The sequence below is a fragment of the Petromyzon marinus genome, chromosome 31 (genome assembly GCF_048934315.1).
Source record: "Petromyzon marinus isolate PM22_M1 ecotype Great Lakes invasive population chromosome 31, UKy_Petmar_22M1.pri1.0, whole genome shotgun sequence".
Taxonomy (NCBI): Eukaryota; Metazoa; Chordata; class Hyperoartia; order Petromyzontiformes; family Petromyzontidae; genus Petromyzon; species Petromyzon marinus.
In genome coordinates, this window is record NC_133697.1 from 7932181 (window position 1) to 7945972 (window position 13792).

The window sequence follows — 13792 nt, forward strand, 5'->3', positions numbered from 1 at the left end:
AACCCAACACAGTCATTCACTGTGCCACACCACTCTAACCCAACACAGTCATTCACTGTACCACACCACTCTAACCCAACACAGTCATTCACTGTGCCACACCACTCTAACCCAACACAGTCATTCACTGTGCCACACCACTCTAACCCAACACAGTCATTCACTGTGCCACACCACTCTAACCCAACACAGTCATTCACTGTGCCAAACCACTCTAACCAAACACAGTCATTCACTGTGCCACACCACTCTAACCCAACACCGTCATTCACTGTGCCACACCACTCTAACCAAACACAGTCATTCACTGTGCCAAACCACTCTAACCCAACACCGTCATGTACTGTGCCACACCACTCTAACCCAACACCGTCATTCACTGTGCCAAACCACTCTAACCAAACACAGTCATTCACTGTGCCACACCACTCTAACCCAACACCGTCATTCACTGTGCCACACCACTCTAACCCAACACCGACATTCACTGTGCCACACCACTCTAACCCAACACAGTCATGTACTGTGCCACACCACTCCAACCCAACACCGTCATTCACTGTGCCACACCACTCTAACACAACACAGTCATGCACTGTGCCACACCACTATAACCCAACACCGTCATGTACTGTGCCACACCACTCCAACCCAACACAGTCATGTACTGTGCCACACCACTCTAACCCAACACCGTCATTCACTGTGCCACACCACTCCAACCCAACACCGTCAAGCACTGTGCCACGTCACCCCAACGTAATAGCAGTCATCGAATGGGACAAATTTTATATATTTTATACATGTTTGTGAGTCGGGGATAAATGTTATTTTCATCAGAATTATTTTGGTGACATACGTCATGTTTCGTGAAAACTAGCAATTAAAATGTTAAGTAAGGTTCATCAGGTATGGAAAGTAAACACTACACATAGCATCGATACACACAGATTTATAAAAACCATCACTATAGCCAATGTGTGCTTCCCATTTTTTTCTAAGGCAAAGAGACAGCAAGTATAAAGCAGTTCACCTTGTCCTTTGCATTATCAAGGTGACGCGTCACCTACCTGTACCAGATGAGAATTAATTCACAGCCTTAACATTTTGATCGGTGTCAAGAAAACTGGAACTACTGCAGCAGCCAAATCACAATTCCGTTCTGCAGTGTCAGGACTCTAAAAGTACTGGCCAATGCCTGCAAGCCTTACATAGATTAGCAGGAAACACAAAATATCAGTCAGCTGCTCCAATCACTACGCGAGTGTAAAGGGATAAAGGAGGTCTGGATAGCAATGAAACAAGAGGGCCTTAATGAAGTGAGCTGTTTGTAGCTGCTACATGTGTTGTTTCTACAGACTGTGGAACATAGCTAATTAGGTTCTTATAATCACAAGTTAAAATTAATACTTTATTAGAACGCATAATTAAGTAACAAGTCTATGCAGTGGATACTTATTTTTATAGAGCATTTCACATCGACCCTCATATCTTAAGCGCAGTAATCATTTCATAAGAGTAATGGGTTGATAAACTGAAAGTTTCATGGAAATGTTGGTTCACGATACAGTACCTGTATTCTGGCAGCGCAGTATATATATTTTTTATAAGTTATGCAATAGGAAAGACAATGGCATATATCGAAATTTACCATGCCAACATTCGTTGGTCAAAAAGCAAAGCCCAATTCAGCCCATTCTTAATCGCATACGGTGCTCCAAATGTGTGTTAGCGCGTGTCATCGGTGCGTTGGCAAGCACAGCAACGAGCTCGGCGATGATCGTACGATTAGCACGGCAATACCAAAACTGTTTTCCCCTTTAAAGTAGCGCCCGACAGTGCCTTTGTTTTGTCGTCTTTAATGCAGCAATCGCGACGTCCTTACCCTCAGTGCAGTATCGTCCGTGAAAGCCGGTGTTGTAACAATCGCAAAGCGTGCCCTCTTGGTTGACGAAGCAAATCCCTCCATTCTGGCAGGGGTTCTCCAGGGCGCAGGAGCGCGGCGCCACGGAGCGGACCTGGTGGCTGTTGATCGGGGACACGGCCATGTTCCCGTATTTCAGGTTGGCCACGAATCCCTTGAACGGCGGGGCGACCTTGTCCAGGTGCAGGCGGCGGGCCTTCTCCTCGGCCGGAATTCCGCCGACGAAGAGGTTGCTGTTGACTCTCAGGTACTGGCCCACGGTGCTCACCTCGCCGTGCACAGTCTCGCCGTGCACCGTCAGGGTGACGTTCTTGAACAACACGCTGACCTCCACCGAGTGCCACGCGTTGTTGTGCACCTTGCGGCCGGCCCTGAGCTTGAGCGGGACAGCGCAGTGCATCATGACGTGCAGCTGCACCTGGCTGTCCGAGACGACCATCTTCAGGTAGTCGCAACGACCCCCATCGTCCAGGTAGAGCAGAAAGCTGTCAGTCATGTTGGTTCTGAACTGGAAGCTGAGGTTGCCGTTCAAGTTGGGGTCCCATTGGAGAAACCTGGCCCATTGGTTCAACGATCCGGTAAACTCCAGCTCCAGGGAGCACACCATGCACACGAGGAAGGAGAAGCTCCACACGATGTAGGGCTTTTTCAAGGTCATGTTGAACAATGACAGTGGTAACAGGGATGCGAATTGATTCTCTTTTTTTGTTTTCTCACGAAAACTTAATTGACTGAACTAAAATGGCTTTGCGCTTTTCTTCAGTAACCGTACAGATTAAACCATTACCAGTCCTAACCGCCACAAACCGCAGCCGTAAATCCTCAAGGCACTTCTCTCGCACACCCTGTTCAAAAAGCTTTCGCCTTGCTTGCAGCTGCACTAAAACTGGGGGGGGATTTTTTTTCTATTTTTTTTTTAGCAAACCCTTAACCAGTCAAAGTGTGAGGGCCCCCTCCTGCTGAGACAGCAGATGTTTTGATCCAGTGGGTTTTTTGCAAGGCGTCAAAGCGCCCAGAATCCATCCGCAATTTCCCCCACCCTCTATCTGAAGGCTACAAAGGTGTCCTTGTCATCCAGTCGGAAACGGGCTACTTAATATTCAGGCATAGTCACCACTCTCTCGTGCAATTTTTCCACGGCAGCAGATCCACAGTGATGAGGAAATTAATTATGTCAGCCTGCGGGGGGAACAAAGGGATCGAATGACATAATGGTCAAAGCAGTGAGGAATCCAAACACATAAGAAATAAGGTATAACATTAACATTATAAATGTTATTAGACATTCGTACTCGTAACTGCCGAGTAGTGAAAAAATGGGTTTTGATCACCCTCCATTTAAAAAGCGGTTGTGATACATTACGAAATGTAACGATGCATTACGTATCCCATATGCCTTCTTGCTTCAACTTTGCAAAATATTTAGGAACAGAAACACGAGCGACGATGCGAGATGCAATTCGTGGGCGGCAGTGGACGAAGCCAACGTGCGTTGTATTATTTTCACCCAGCGGCGCCGCTAAAAAAGGTGCCCGTTTAAACCTCTTGCTTTTTGTGTGCGAGTGACCAAAGGGAAAACCTTGGCGAAAGAAAAAATTGGACATTTGTAAAGTAACCGCGAGAGCTCCGAAAGGGGCAGTCAGCTCAGACCATGCCCCAAAGAATGGCCCCTGGCCTCTGCTGATAAGAAGTCTAAAATAGAAAGTAGTGCTGTACAGACCCCCCCCTCCCCATCCGCCTCCAAAAGGCAATTTCTCTGCCCGCCCCTATAACTTCAATTGAACGAGAGGGAAACAATCCCGCGCTGCATTAAAATTACAAGTGTGGCCGCAGTTTTCAAATTAATACTTTGAATGGTACCATCATTTAAATTATCACTCTCCGCGGTGAGATCATCATTCAAGTCGAATTGGCACCCCCCCACACCACACACCCTTTGGAGGTAAGGAAAGGTGTGCTTATATCTAAAGCGTGCTTGTATGAGAAGTTGGGTTGCCATCAGTGGTGGATCCTAAGAGGTGGGTGATGGGTGTGATCTCTTCCGCCGCCGCCACGACTTGAAAATGTAATGTACAGTCAAATACCAGCGAACATATAATGAAATACATTGCGTTTATGAATTTATGTATATATTTCGAAGAAAAATATATCACAATATCAGCTGATGGGAGAATTATATATAACGGATTAAATTTTTAAAAATGCCAATGTTAACGTTTAATGTTCTGGAAAGATGGCTATCTCAAAAAAAAAGGATGACCTTGGGAAAACCAGGATGGGTGGCAACCGTAGTTATAACTTTCCTTCGCCTCCTGCCTGTATAAAGATGTGTTGCTTAGCCCAGAACTGTGCTTATATAAGGTGTGCTTACAATTCGGCATCAACTGTATCAAAAATAAAACAAAATGGAGAAAGTTTTAAAAGCATGTATGCACTGAACAGTTAACCGAATGCGGTACGTTGAGTGAGAATAAAAATAAATAAATACGCACCCTGTGAAATGGTTCATCAGCATTATAAGCATCATCATCATCATCATCGCTGCCACTCTTGGCAAGGCCACAGTGAGTCCCTGGAGGTCCTGATCACCTGCTGTTACACCACAGTGATGCAGCCCTGGGCTCGTGCTTGCACACATATCTCTCCCTGAGATTTAAAGAGCTCTCCCCCCCCCCAGTCTGCTTTACTTGGGGCACCGTGTCCGCCACTGTCTCCGGGACGGTGATCGATTTTTCTTGCAGGCCCTTACTGGGAAGCCATGGCCTTCGCCAGACAGAGCTCCAACACCCGCGACAATCCCTCTTGTTTTCTTTTTGTTTTGCCGATGATAAGCAAGAGGAAACGGGATGCTTCAGAAAGTTACTGCGAATACCGCGGACAGCGCACACCACTTAACGAATACGTGCGGGGCGCAATCACCGACAGGCCACAATCGGGGCAAGGAAGGACGACTTCCAGCCACCTTTAAATGGGAAAAAAGTGCAGTTCCTTGGGCACATCGATAGATCGAGCAAACTATCCAACGGCATCCCTACAAATAAGGCAACGTTGGAAGCAATATCGGAGACCACCACACGTTACCCCACCGAGAGAGACATGTCGATCTACGAACTGTGGTGTAGCTATTTACAGCGAGCACGCCGTTACATTCAAATCAAATCCTCTGCAATGCGACCCTTGTGATGTCCTATAAATGCTGCAATTTGAAGTGCCCATGCAAGGATTACTTATGGAAAGCAATTTTTTTACTCTACCAAGCATTGCTATGGGTACCAAAGTGTAACGTAAAATCAGCCACGATAATGTTTGCTGATTACGGAGAGCAAAATAGTGCATCGCACGGAGCAGCTGGAATACGACCAACGAGTTGTAGTTCTTTCAGTATGCACATCTTACCGTGCATTGCATTTTTACGCCAAAAAAAATAACATGGGCGTTGACAAATAATCTTTGATTCAAAGCTTCCTATCCCTCATGAGGTCACTGAACAGCGCTTAGATGGATTGAGGAGAGGCAATTGTCTTGGCGCCCACCGTGAAAATATCGCCCGCTGCATGAGATGTCGGGCAGGGGAGCGTTCCCTCCTCCGGGTCAGTTAAAGAGATTTCCCGGCATGATGCGCAACACCACGGTTTTCACAACCGCTGGAAAGCAAACCGGCTCCGTTTGCAAACAGGGCTCGTGGGCTCAGCCTGGGTTCCCACAGCCAGTCTTATCGGGCCAACCCAGCAACACGTGGGCTCCTGAAGCAGGCCACGTGGATCCCTTTTCGTCAGTGAGCTGGAAGCTGTTATGTGGGCCACACTTGGAACTGCTCGTGACATCACGTGGTTAATGCAAAAGCGCTGCAGTGGGAGGAGTAGTCAATAGCAATACTTACAGATGCATATTTCCCATTATAGCTGGCAGCTCCTGAACTAGACGTTTTTTTCCACTTCAGAACCCAAGCCGTGCTGCTGATGTCACACAAATGACAACGAACGGGTTTGATGCACACGCAGATGTTGCATTGATGTCGTGTCCTTATAGTGTACTCTCTGATGTCACACACAATTAATTAGTCATTAGCACTGCCCCTGGCACCTGCATATAGCCCCAAGCCAGATTCAGATGTCTCGTAAGGTTTAGTTCCAGATCGTTTTGGCAAATAACCAGTGAAAGAAAACGCAACACCTGCACGGTGAAGGCCAAGCACTGGCTCGGCTCAGATATGGCAGTGGAAATCAATTACAGGGCTATGTTTTTGTTTTAAGAAAAACGATGGGAGTAAACAATAATGGCAATCGATGTTTTGACGTGGAATAGCCTAATGCAGTGATTAAGCCAAGGCGGAACACGTGGGAACTAATTCTCCCATGCCCCTGCATGGTACGGGTTCGGGGAGGCACACAGGGGAACATGTATGCCGTAAGCATCATTTAACCTTGTCTACGGACGCTTGACGATGAATTTTTGATTATCATCAGGGATACGCCCACCCCCGCTCGCCCTCCCATCTTGGCATCCCTCTGCCGAGAGTTCCCCTCTGTCATTAATGTCTGCTTCAACCAAAGGGCCTAATGTGAACTAAAACTTGGCATGAAGGTTGAAAAAGAAAACTCTTTATGAACAAACGTTTCCCCCCCCCCCCCCCCACCACCCCCTCCCACCCCCAGCGGTAGGGAAGGAGAGAAAGGGCGGTGGGGATGAAGCAGGACGGACCGAGGCCATTGAGCTGCACGGATGGATGGGCGCAGCACCGTTTTTGCCAGTGCTCACGCGATCGTGTGCAATAGAAATTGGGGCGGCGACCCGGCCTGGCGGGAGTGAGTTCGCCGCTTGTTGCAGAGGTTCACGGTTCGAATCCGGCGAGCCGCCCCTGACTATTGCCGTGGACGTGCCGACCGTAAAGTGCGTGCCGACTGCTACCCAGTGCACTTTCAAGATCGCCGCGACGTCATTCAAAGAGGGTAGGTCATTGCGTGCCAGCGTCCTGGTTCAAATTTGCCACGTTTGATACATTACAGGTTCGCCTCATTATGTGGGCTCAGTTTGTGCGACGTACATGTAGCTCACCTATTTTTCACCAAAATGCGCTATATGACGCGGTTTTAATTCACTCATACACACCTATGTGGTGGAACGTGGGACAACGTTGTTTGTGTACTGTAAGCCCTTTTGTTCGAACGCATATCCCCGCATAAAGCGAGCGAAGCCTGTACCCTGAAATTGAGATTACGCATAGCAAACATTGCCCTCCATTGTGAAACGACTGTTGATAATTTATTTGAAACATTTGCATCTTCGTGATCGCTTTTGTCACGTAAGAATTTCGTAAACACCAAATGTGCTAAATTATTATTATGGAGTACAATTTGGAGTCACATAGATTCACTATGCGAGTGCATCGTAGCCGTAACAAAACAGTGGGCACACTTATTTTATACAAAAGAAGGAGGCAGTCAGTTTCAGGCAAAGGAAAAAATTAAGGTCTTGAGTGTGGACTTGAATAGGGATAGGGAGTCAACAGCATGGATGGCATGGGGGAGGGAGATTCAGGTCCTATGTTCGGGGAGGTGTCAACCCCTGGTTGAAATGTCAAATTGCGGTATTGTGTAACCTGCGGACATTATTAAGGCTCGTGCAACCCTCTGCAATAGAATGGTGTTGACCTAGATGTCCCATCTAAAACACTCTCAAGGTCAATATCATAGCTTTACCTGAGTCAAATTATCCCCAAATAGTTAACTTGAAATTGGCATTAATCTCCAAGTCAATTTATATGTAGCTCAATCGGAATGTTCAGAATGAATCATTTCCATTAAGAACTTAATTCAGAAATGTGAACGTTTAACACTTTTTTTTTTACAATTTTTTTTTTAAAATGTAACATTTGTAACTGGCTGTAATAAAAAACTAAAATTCTCCACATGCCTTTGATTCTTTGCCGTTTTGGATCTAAGTTAGCAATGATTGTGATGGCAGTGCATCACTTTAAAGGTTCACCCGCATTAAAAGTGGGAAACAACACCATCGCAATAGTAATAACGTTCAAGTTTCATTTATTAGGTATAGCCCTGTGAGCCAAGCGGCTCTTGAGTCGGGTGCAACCGCAACAAACAAAATATGAACAGAGAAACATCTTAAAGCGACGACGCGCAACAGAAACATCCTGGGATAAACCAACAAATCTTCCAGGAAAAGAAAAAAAAACACCGTATTACAACGCTGTGTGCAAAAATCCCAGTGTGAAGCAAGTGAAACAATAACAACCGCAAGACAACGTTACCAAGTGTCAGGAAGAGTTCTTGGAAATTGAGGCGATTACTCCCAAGTGCCCATTTGCAGCGAATGAAAGAATGCATGCTTATGCACACAATCAGGCGTGAATTATGTTGCAGTGGTGGATAAACTTTGACTCAAGAGTCGTGCATATATGACTGCTTAGGATTGCGTACGTGATAATATTTTGCAACCGGGGGTAGTGTACTATGGCTGCTGCTTAAGGCCAGGAGGGTATGATTTAACCCACAGGTAACTTGGAAAGAGATGAAACAGGACTAACGGGTTATGAATAATCACGATGGACTACAATTATTCCCAGTGATTATATGAACCCATTAAATAAATAACTGAAGAATTGTTCAAAATTACATTGCCATCTCGACATCATAACGAGAAATATATATATAACATTGCACAGGCTTTCCTTTTTAATTTCTGGTGCACATGTTTTTTTTTTAAATACAACTTAAACATTCATCATAAAGGTTTTTGGGTTAGATCGCGTTATTTATAAATGTGTCGTAACCCTCCACCACCCGACACGGCCAAACAGTAAGAACTGTGTCACGTTTACAAAGGACAAATAGTTCACTACTTTAGCCCACCGGTGTGTTGAAGAGTGAATCAACATCATTTATAATTTGAGTACGACGTTTCGCTGGTAATTACATCCAGCTTCATCGGGCAATTTGCATATGGTACTGTATATACAAATTTGTATTTTATTTTATTTGGATTAATTTTTGCTTATTTCCATTTTTAGGAAGGGTGATTGGGGTCAAATTTAACCCTCAGTGAAATTACATTTCCCGAGCATTACAAACAACTCTGATTATAAAACAAGAAATACAGGAATAACAATTCCTTTGAAATATAATGCAAATGTACAGCTCGTCTTTGAATTTCAGCAAAAAAAAGTGTTGTAATTCTTCAAAGAATTAACAGGGAGTAGTCCTAGGGCGAGAGAAGCCTGTTTGAACACCTTACGTGACCTGGCCAAACACAAGCTCTGAGCCAATCGCTTTCACCAACCAGAAGCACTCGCGGTCACTATTTGTGAATTCCTCAATGGTGTAATTACTTGAACGGGAGTTTGAACAAGCAGTTGCAAAGCACATTTGATGGCGTGAATGCGAGCTAAAATTGCATCTCCGCTCAAAAGAACCCGACTGCTGTATTTTAAATCGGATGTGTTGTGAGCTGCCGAATTTATCGCGGTTTCAGATTAAAACCTTTCATTAAAAAAACGGACCGTTTTTCTTACATATACCCTTTGAATACTATGCTCGTGTGATGTCACCATGCCGCAATATGCATGAGATGTACAGCGGCACAACTCATTTATGTTGTCACGTGAATCAATGAAGATCTAACATTGAAGCCAAATTACAATTTTCCTTACGATTACGGAAATAAATAAGGAAAAATATATAATGGTCTATTGAATAAATACGCGGTACGATACACGTGTGCAAATAAAGTGTGCAATACAGGTGGACAACCTACCAATGTTTTCCCCGATGCGATATTCAAGCAACTAACGCCCTGGGTGTAAGCGGGAGTGAATGCACGCAGCACAAGTGCTGCGCGTGAAATTACGGCACCCTGCGTTTTAGGTGAGCCACTCATAAAGTGAAACGGCACATTTATCCCAATGAAGGAAACTCATTTTCAACTGACAGCCTGATTACTTTTTGTCTGCAAATAATTTGGTCGTAAGTCAATGCGCGGATTGATGCTATTGGAAAGTAATGAAACCTTATCAAGGCGGGAAATAGAGTCGGAATGGTTCTCAAATAAACTCGCGCTCAAGTATAAATAAATTAATTTGTGTGTCCATTTCCGTATTTTTGTTTTGTTTTAATCAAATGCACCACACACACTGCAAGAAATGCTATTAGACGGTGCCTTATTTGCGTCGGTGTGTGTTTGTGAGAGAGAGCGGCATCTGTTTAGTTTCGACTGCCGTTGCAAACGCAAGAGAAAACGACACAATTAGCATTTTAACTCTGTGGATATATATGTACATATAAAATGCACGTGCAATTAATATAGATAGTGTGGTGTATGCATGCAAAATATGTGTAGAATGTATTTTTTGTGTAAAAATAATTATCGGAAACAATTACAATTTGTTTTTTTTTTTAAATAAAACACACATTGAGGATTTACAAACCGCTCTGTAATTATTGATTTAGATTTTTCAAAAAATCTATCCGCGTAAAGGCACACATAAGTTACTTTGTGGCGTTATAACTCATTTAAATAATGTGTGTGTTGGGGTTTTTTCCTGTTAATTATCATGCCAGACTGTGCTCTGCTGATAAGGCGTGTGGTGTGTGTGTGTACAGATGAACATTTCCTTAGCGCGAGCATCAACTGAATAAACAAAACACACCCACACAGAAAACTGGGTGAGAAAATACGAAGTAAAATTACAAACGGATTTTTTTAAAGAGAAAACTCTCCAAGCGATGTATAGAGTTGCGACGGCTGTCTGCGCACGATGAACGTGCAAAATAAAAAGCAGAGAATGCTTCTCCCTTTATGTTATCGCTGTTTTGTCAGTTCCGTATTTCTATTGGTGGTGGCTCATAATACAATTATAGTACAGACTATATATGTTTTCGCACCTCCAACGTCCATCCGTATTTTTCTAATTATAAATCCAACGGACAAATGTTCGGGGTTAGGTGTTCGGGACAATCTCGTGTAAAATCGCCTTTGTGCAATGGTGGAATGACTAAAGTGGACTAAAATAAGTCGCTTGCTCAAAAGCGCCCTTCGACAATCTTATTGTGCAATGTTGGTCCATGTACAGCATCCGTTTGGTGAAAAGCGTATTGAAGAACGTGATGTTTTATTGCAATCGCAATTTTATGGAGGGGTGTGGGGTGGATTCACCGGTGTACATGCCGTCGGCAGTGGTGTATGAGCACAGGTTGAGGTAGCATTAGCACATGTGTCTCCTCAAAAATATATGACAATTGTACATCGAATTAGGTACTAATGGTGTATTTTAAAAGCAGGATATACTATTTCGTCAATTTGTCGACTTAAAGTGTATTGGGAGGAAAAAAAAGTACTCGTATAGGAACGGTACATAGGAGTCATCTCAATGTGCCTTCAAAAAGCCCCTGTGTACAATTGCTATATTTGCCAACAAAAAAACAAAGTTATTGATAAACACTACGATACGCACCATAAGGCTAATTCAAAGTTTTGTCCTCCAAAAAAATGTGCGAGCGATTTTTATTTTATTTTGTTGTTTTCTTTTGTATACACTGCGCAGCGCATCCCATCAGTGGTGCCTGCGTTTTGATTTCAATTCCCCCGCAGAGTCGCAACGGCGCTCTCCGGCCAAGAGAGCGAGCGAACCAAGCGACGCGTCCGCAGTGCCTCACACCGTGTACAGCCTACACGCTTTTGATGTGCTCGCATAAACACAACAACAACAACAACAGCACCACCCACCGCCACCACTATAATCACAGTCGCCGCTTTCAAGCTGTACACACCAGATTGTGCTGTCAGCGAGCGCCTATTATGTGCGACACGCAATACAACGAGAATGTGGTGGTAGCCGTGAGTGGTAGAGGTGGCGGAGGTTTCAGCACCACCGACGAATGGACAGCGGCGCCGGGCCGAGTTTGTCTCGGCCGGCGGTGTGTGATGCTGATGTTAAGAATGAACGCGCCACCGTGGCTGTTTTGTTTTTAGGCCGAGCCGACCTAAAAGACAGCCAGGCTGCGTTCATATACCACTTCGCAAGCAGGGATTCGAACCTACGACAGTGCTCCCTATAAGTGCCCTTCGTGCCGCTAGCGCGCATCACCACAGCACATATAACACGCGATGCTCTTTCATCACAAGTCACGGTCGTGACGAGGAGTTACTAATCGCCGCAAATACAGCAGGCACAATAGGTAATATCATATCAGGTTATACGCATTTTATAATGTAATCAATGCAGACGTGTATTAATAATGCACACGGGAATATACATTCTATGTATTGTACACCGCCGAATGGACACCACCGTTGTAAACAATGTGTGGCAAAGACACAGGGCACACGCATTGATTTTATACCCGCACATGATATACAGTCTATGTATACTGTATAGCGCAGTACTCGTGAGTAATTTTACATACGTGTGTAATGAGATAAGCTCGATTTATTTCACTACAAAGACACGGGTAACATGTTCCATGCTGAAGTCACTAATCCAGTGACATGGAGAATCACACACGCAGCACGACACGTACAACACACTGTGGCTAGATGCAGATAACTTGAATACAGATCATTCGTCGCTTCTAAAATATATAAAAAACGTGAACACGGTATACACACTGAAAAGCATACATTAACACACACACGTACATTTTTATGTATATGTCACGTGACAAAAACGCCCCATATAGCCTCAACAGACTTTTGGGGCAAGGGCTGTTAGCGAGCACCTAAGAAGGCCGGCACGGTACACCAGAGGGCGGGGTGGTCAGCACCACGCCCGGCCACCTTTGTATCCCCATTTGCGATGTTTACACACCGCACTTGTTACTCATTTGAGGCTGAGTCGACCTAGGGGTTCAGATAATCATCACTTATGTTGTTCCGAAAACGGGACTCGAACTCGGGTCGCCAGGATCGTAGCGCAACGCGCTAACAGCTACCCACTATGTAATGAAGGTACACATACGTACATTTTACATACACAGCTGTCTAAATAACATGCACAGGTACCCAATAAATAAAATAATTTCGTGACACACATACTTACAATACATACTATCCATAATACACACATAAACACGCATTTGATGCTGTATGAGTAAAGAGAATCATGCATAGCACACACGTGTTCAGTGCTACGCATGTTACATTGAACGCACGTACATCGAGCTCACATACATATCTCAAGTCAAAAAACACTCTCCAATGACACTTTTTTTCGACATATATAACGCAAACTACAATAACAGTACACACATACACGAGCGGAAAAGAATAGTGGGTATCATACCCATGTGGGCACTGATATGTATGTCACACGAACACGGAGTATGATACGTCCAAAAGACACGTGCACAAGGCATGCAGAGGCAATCCACACTCGCGAAAGACACGTTATAATATAGACGCTCATTGTACACACCGTACAATGGAACACGCGCACACACGAGAGAGAGAGAGAGATATAGGAGGCACACGCGTGTGATGCCGTCACGGGTATAGAGAAGCACCAGAGAAGCATGCACGGGGCTCCCACCTCGGGCCGTGTCGCGTGCCGGAGCGCGTGGAAGGCGGCTGCGCGCTCCGCGTCCCAGAAGCGAGGGGGGCGGGGCATGGGAAATGAAGGTCGGGGGGGGGGGTAGAGGGAGATTGGGGGGCGGTGGTGAAAGGAGGAGGAGGAGGAGTGAAGAGTGGCCAGGGGGGTGGGGGTGATGCGGAGGACTGGAGGACAGCGGAGCGGTTGTAGTTAGTGGTGGTGGTGGTGGTGATGACGAGTCAGTGTCGTAAGCGGTCGAGCGTGCAGGCGGTGCACCTGCGCCGGGCCACATGCGACGAAGACGGAGACAATTGGACACGAGGGCCCCC

At 45.2% G+C, this 13792-nt stretch overlaps 1 protein-coding gene and 1 long non-coding RNA gene across 41 annotated transcripts in view; one reads left to right on the forward strand and one right to left on the reverse strand.

Annotated features, from left to right (window-relative positions):
• The window catches only part of LOC116947744 (neurexin-1-like), a 401559-nt gene extending 387984 nt beyond the window's left edge, over positions 1-13575 (reverse strand). For 39 of the 40 annotated variants that reach the window (XM_032963829.2, XM_076070792.1, XM_032963826.2 and 36 more), the window contains exons 1-2: positions 13464-13575; positions 1886-3103 (exon numbers count right to left, since the gene is read on the reverse strand). In XM_032963829.2, the coding sequence (XP_032819720.1) occupies positions 1886-2582 (697 nt within the window). In that variant the 5' untranslated portion in view covers positions 2583-3103; positions 13464-13575. Of the gene's footprint in view, positions 1-1885; positions 3104-5804; positions 5881-13463 lie in introns of those variants that run through there. The other variant, XM_076070782.1, reaches the window with a different exon arrangement.
• On the forward strand, positions 3538-7830 carry LOC142929393 (uncharacterized). The gene is made up of 2 exons (XR_012945700.1): positions 3538-3866; positions 6580-7830. It is a non-coding gene; the product is annotated as an uncharacterized LOC142929393 (long non-coding RNA).
• Positions 13576-13792: the final 217 nt, after the last annotated feature.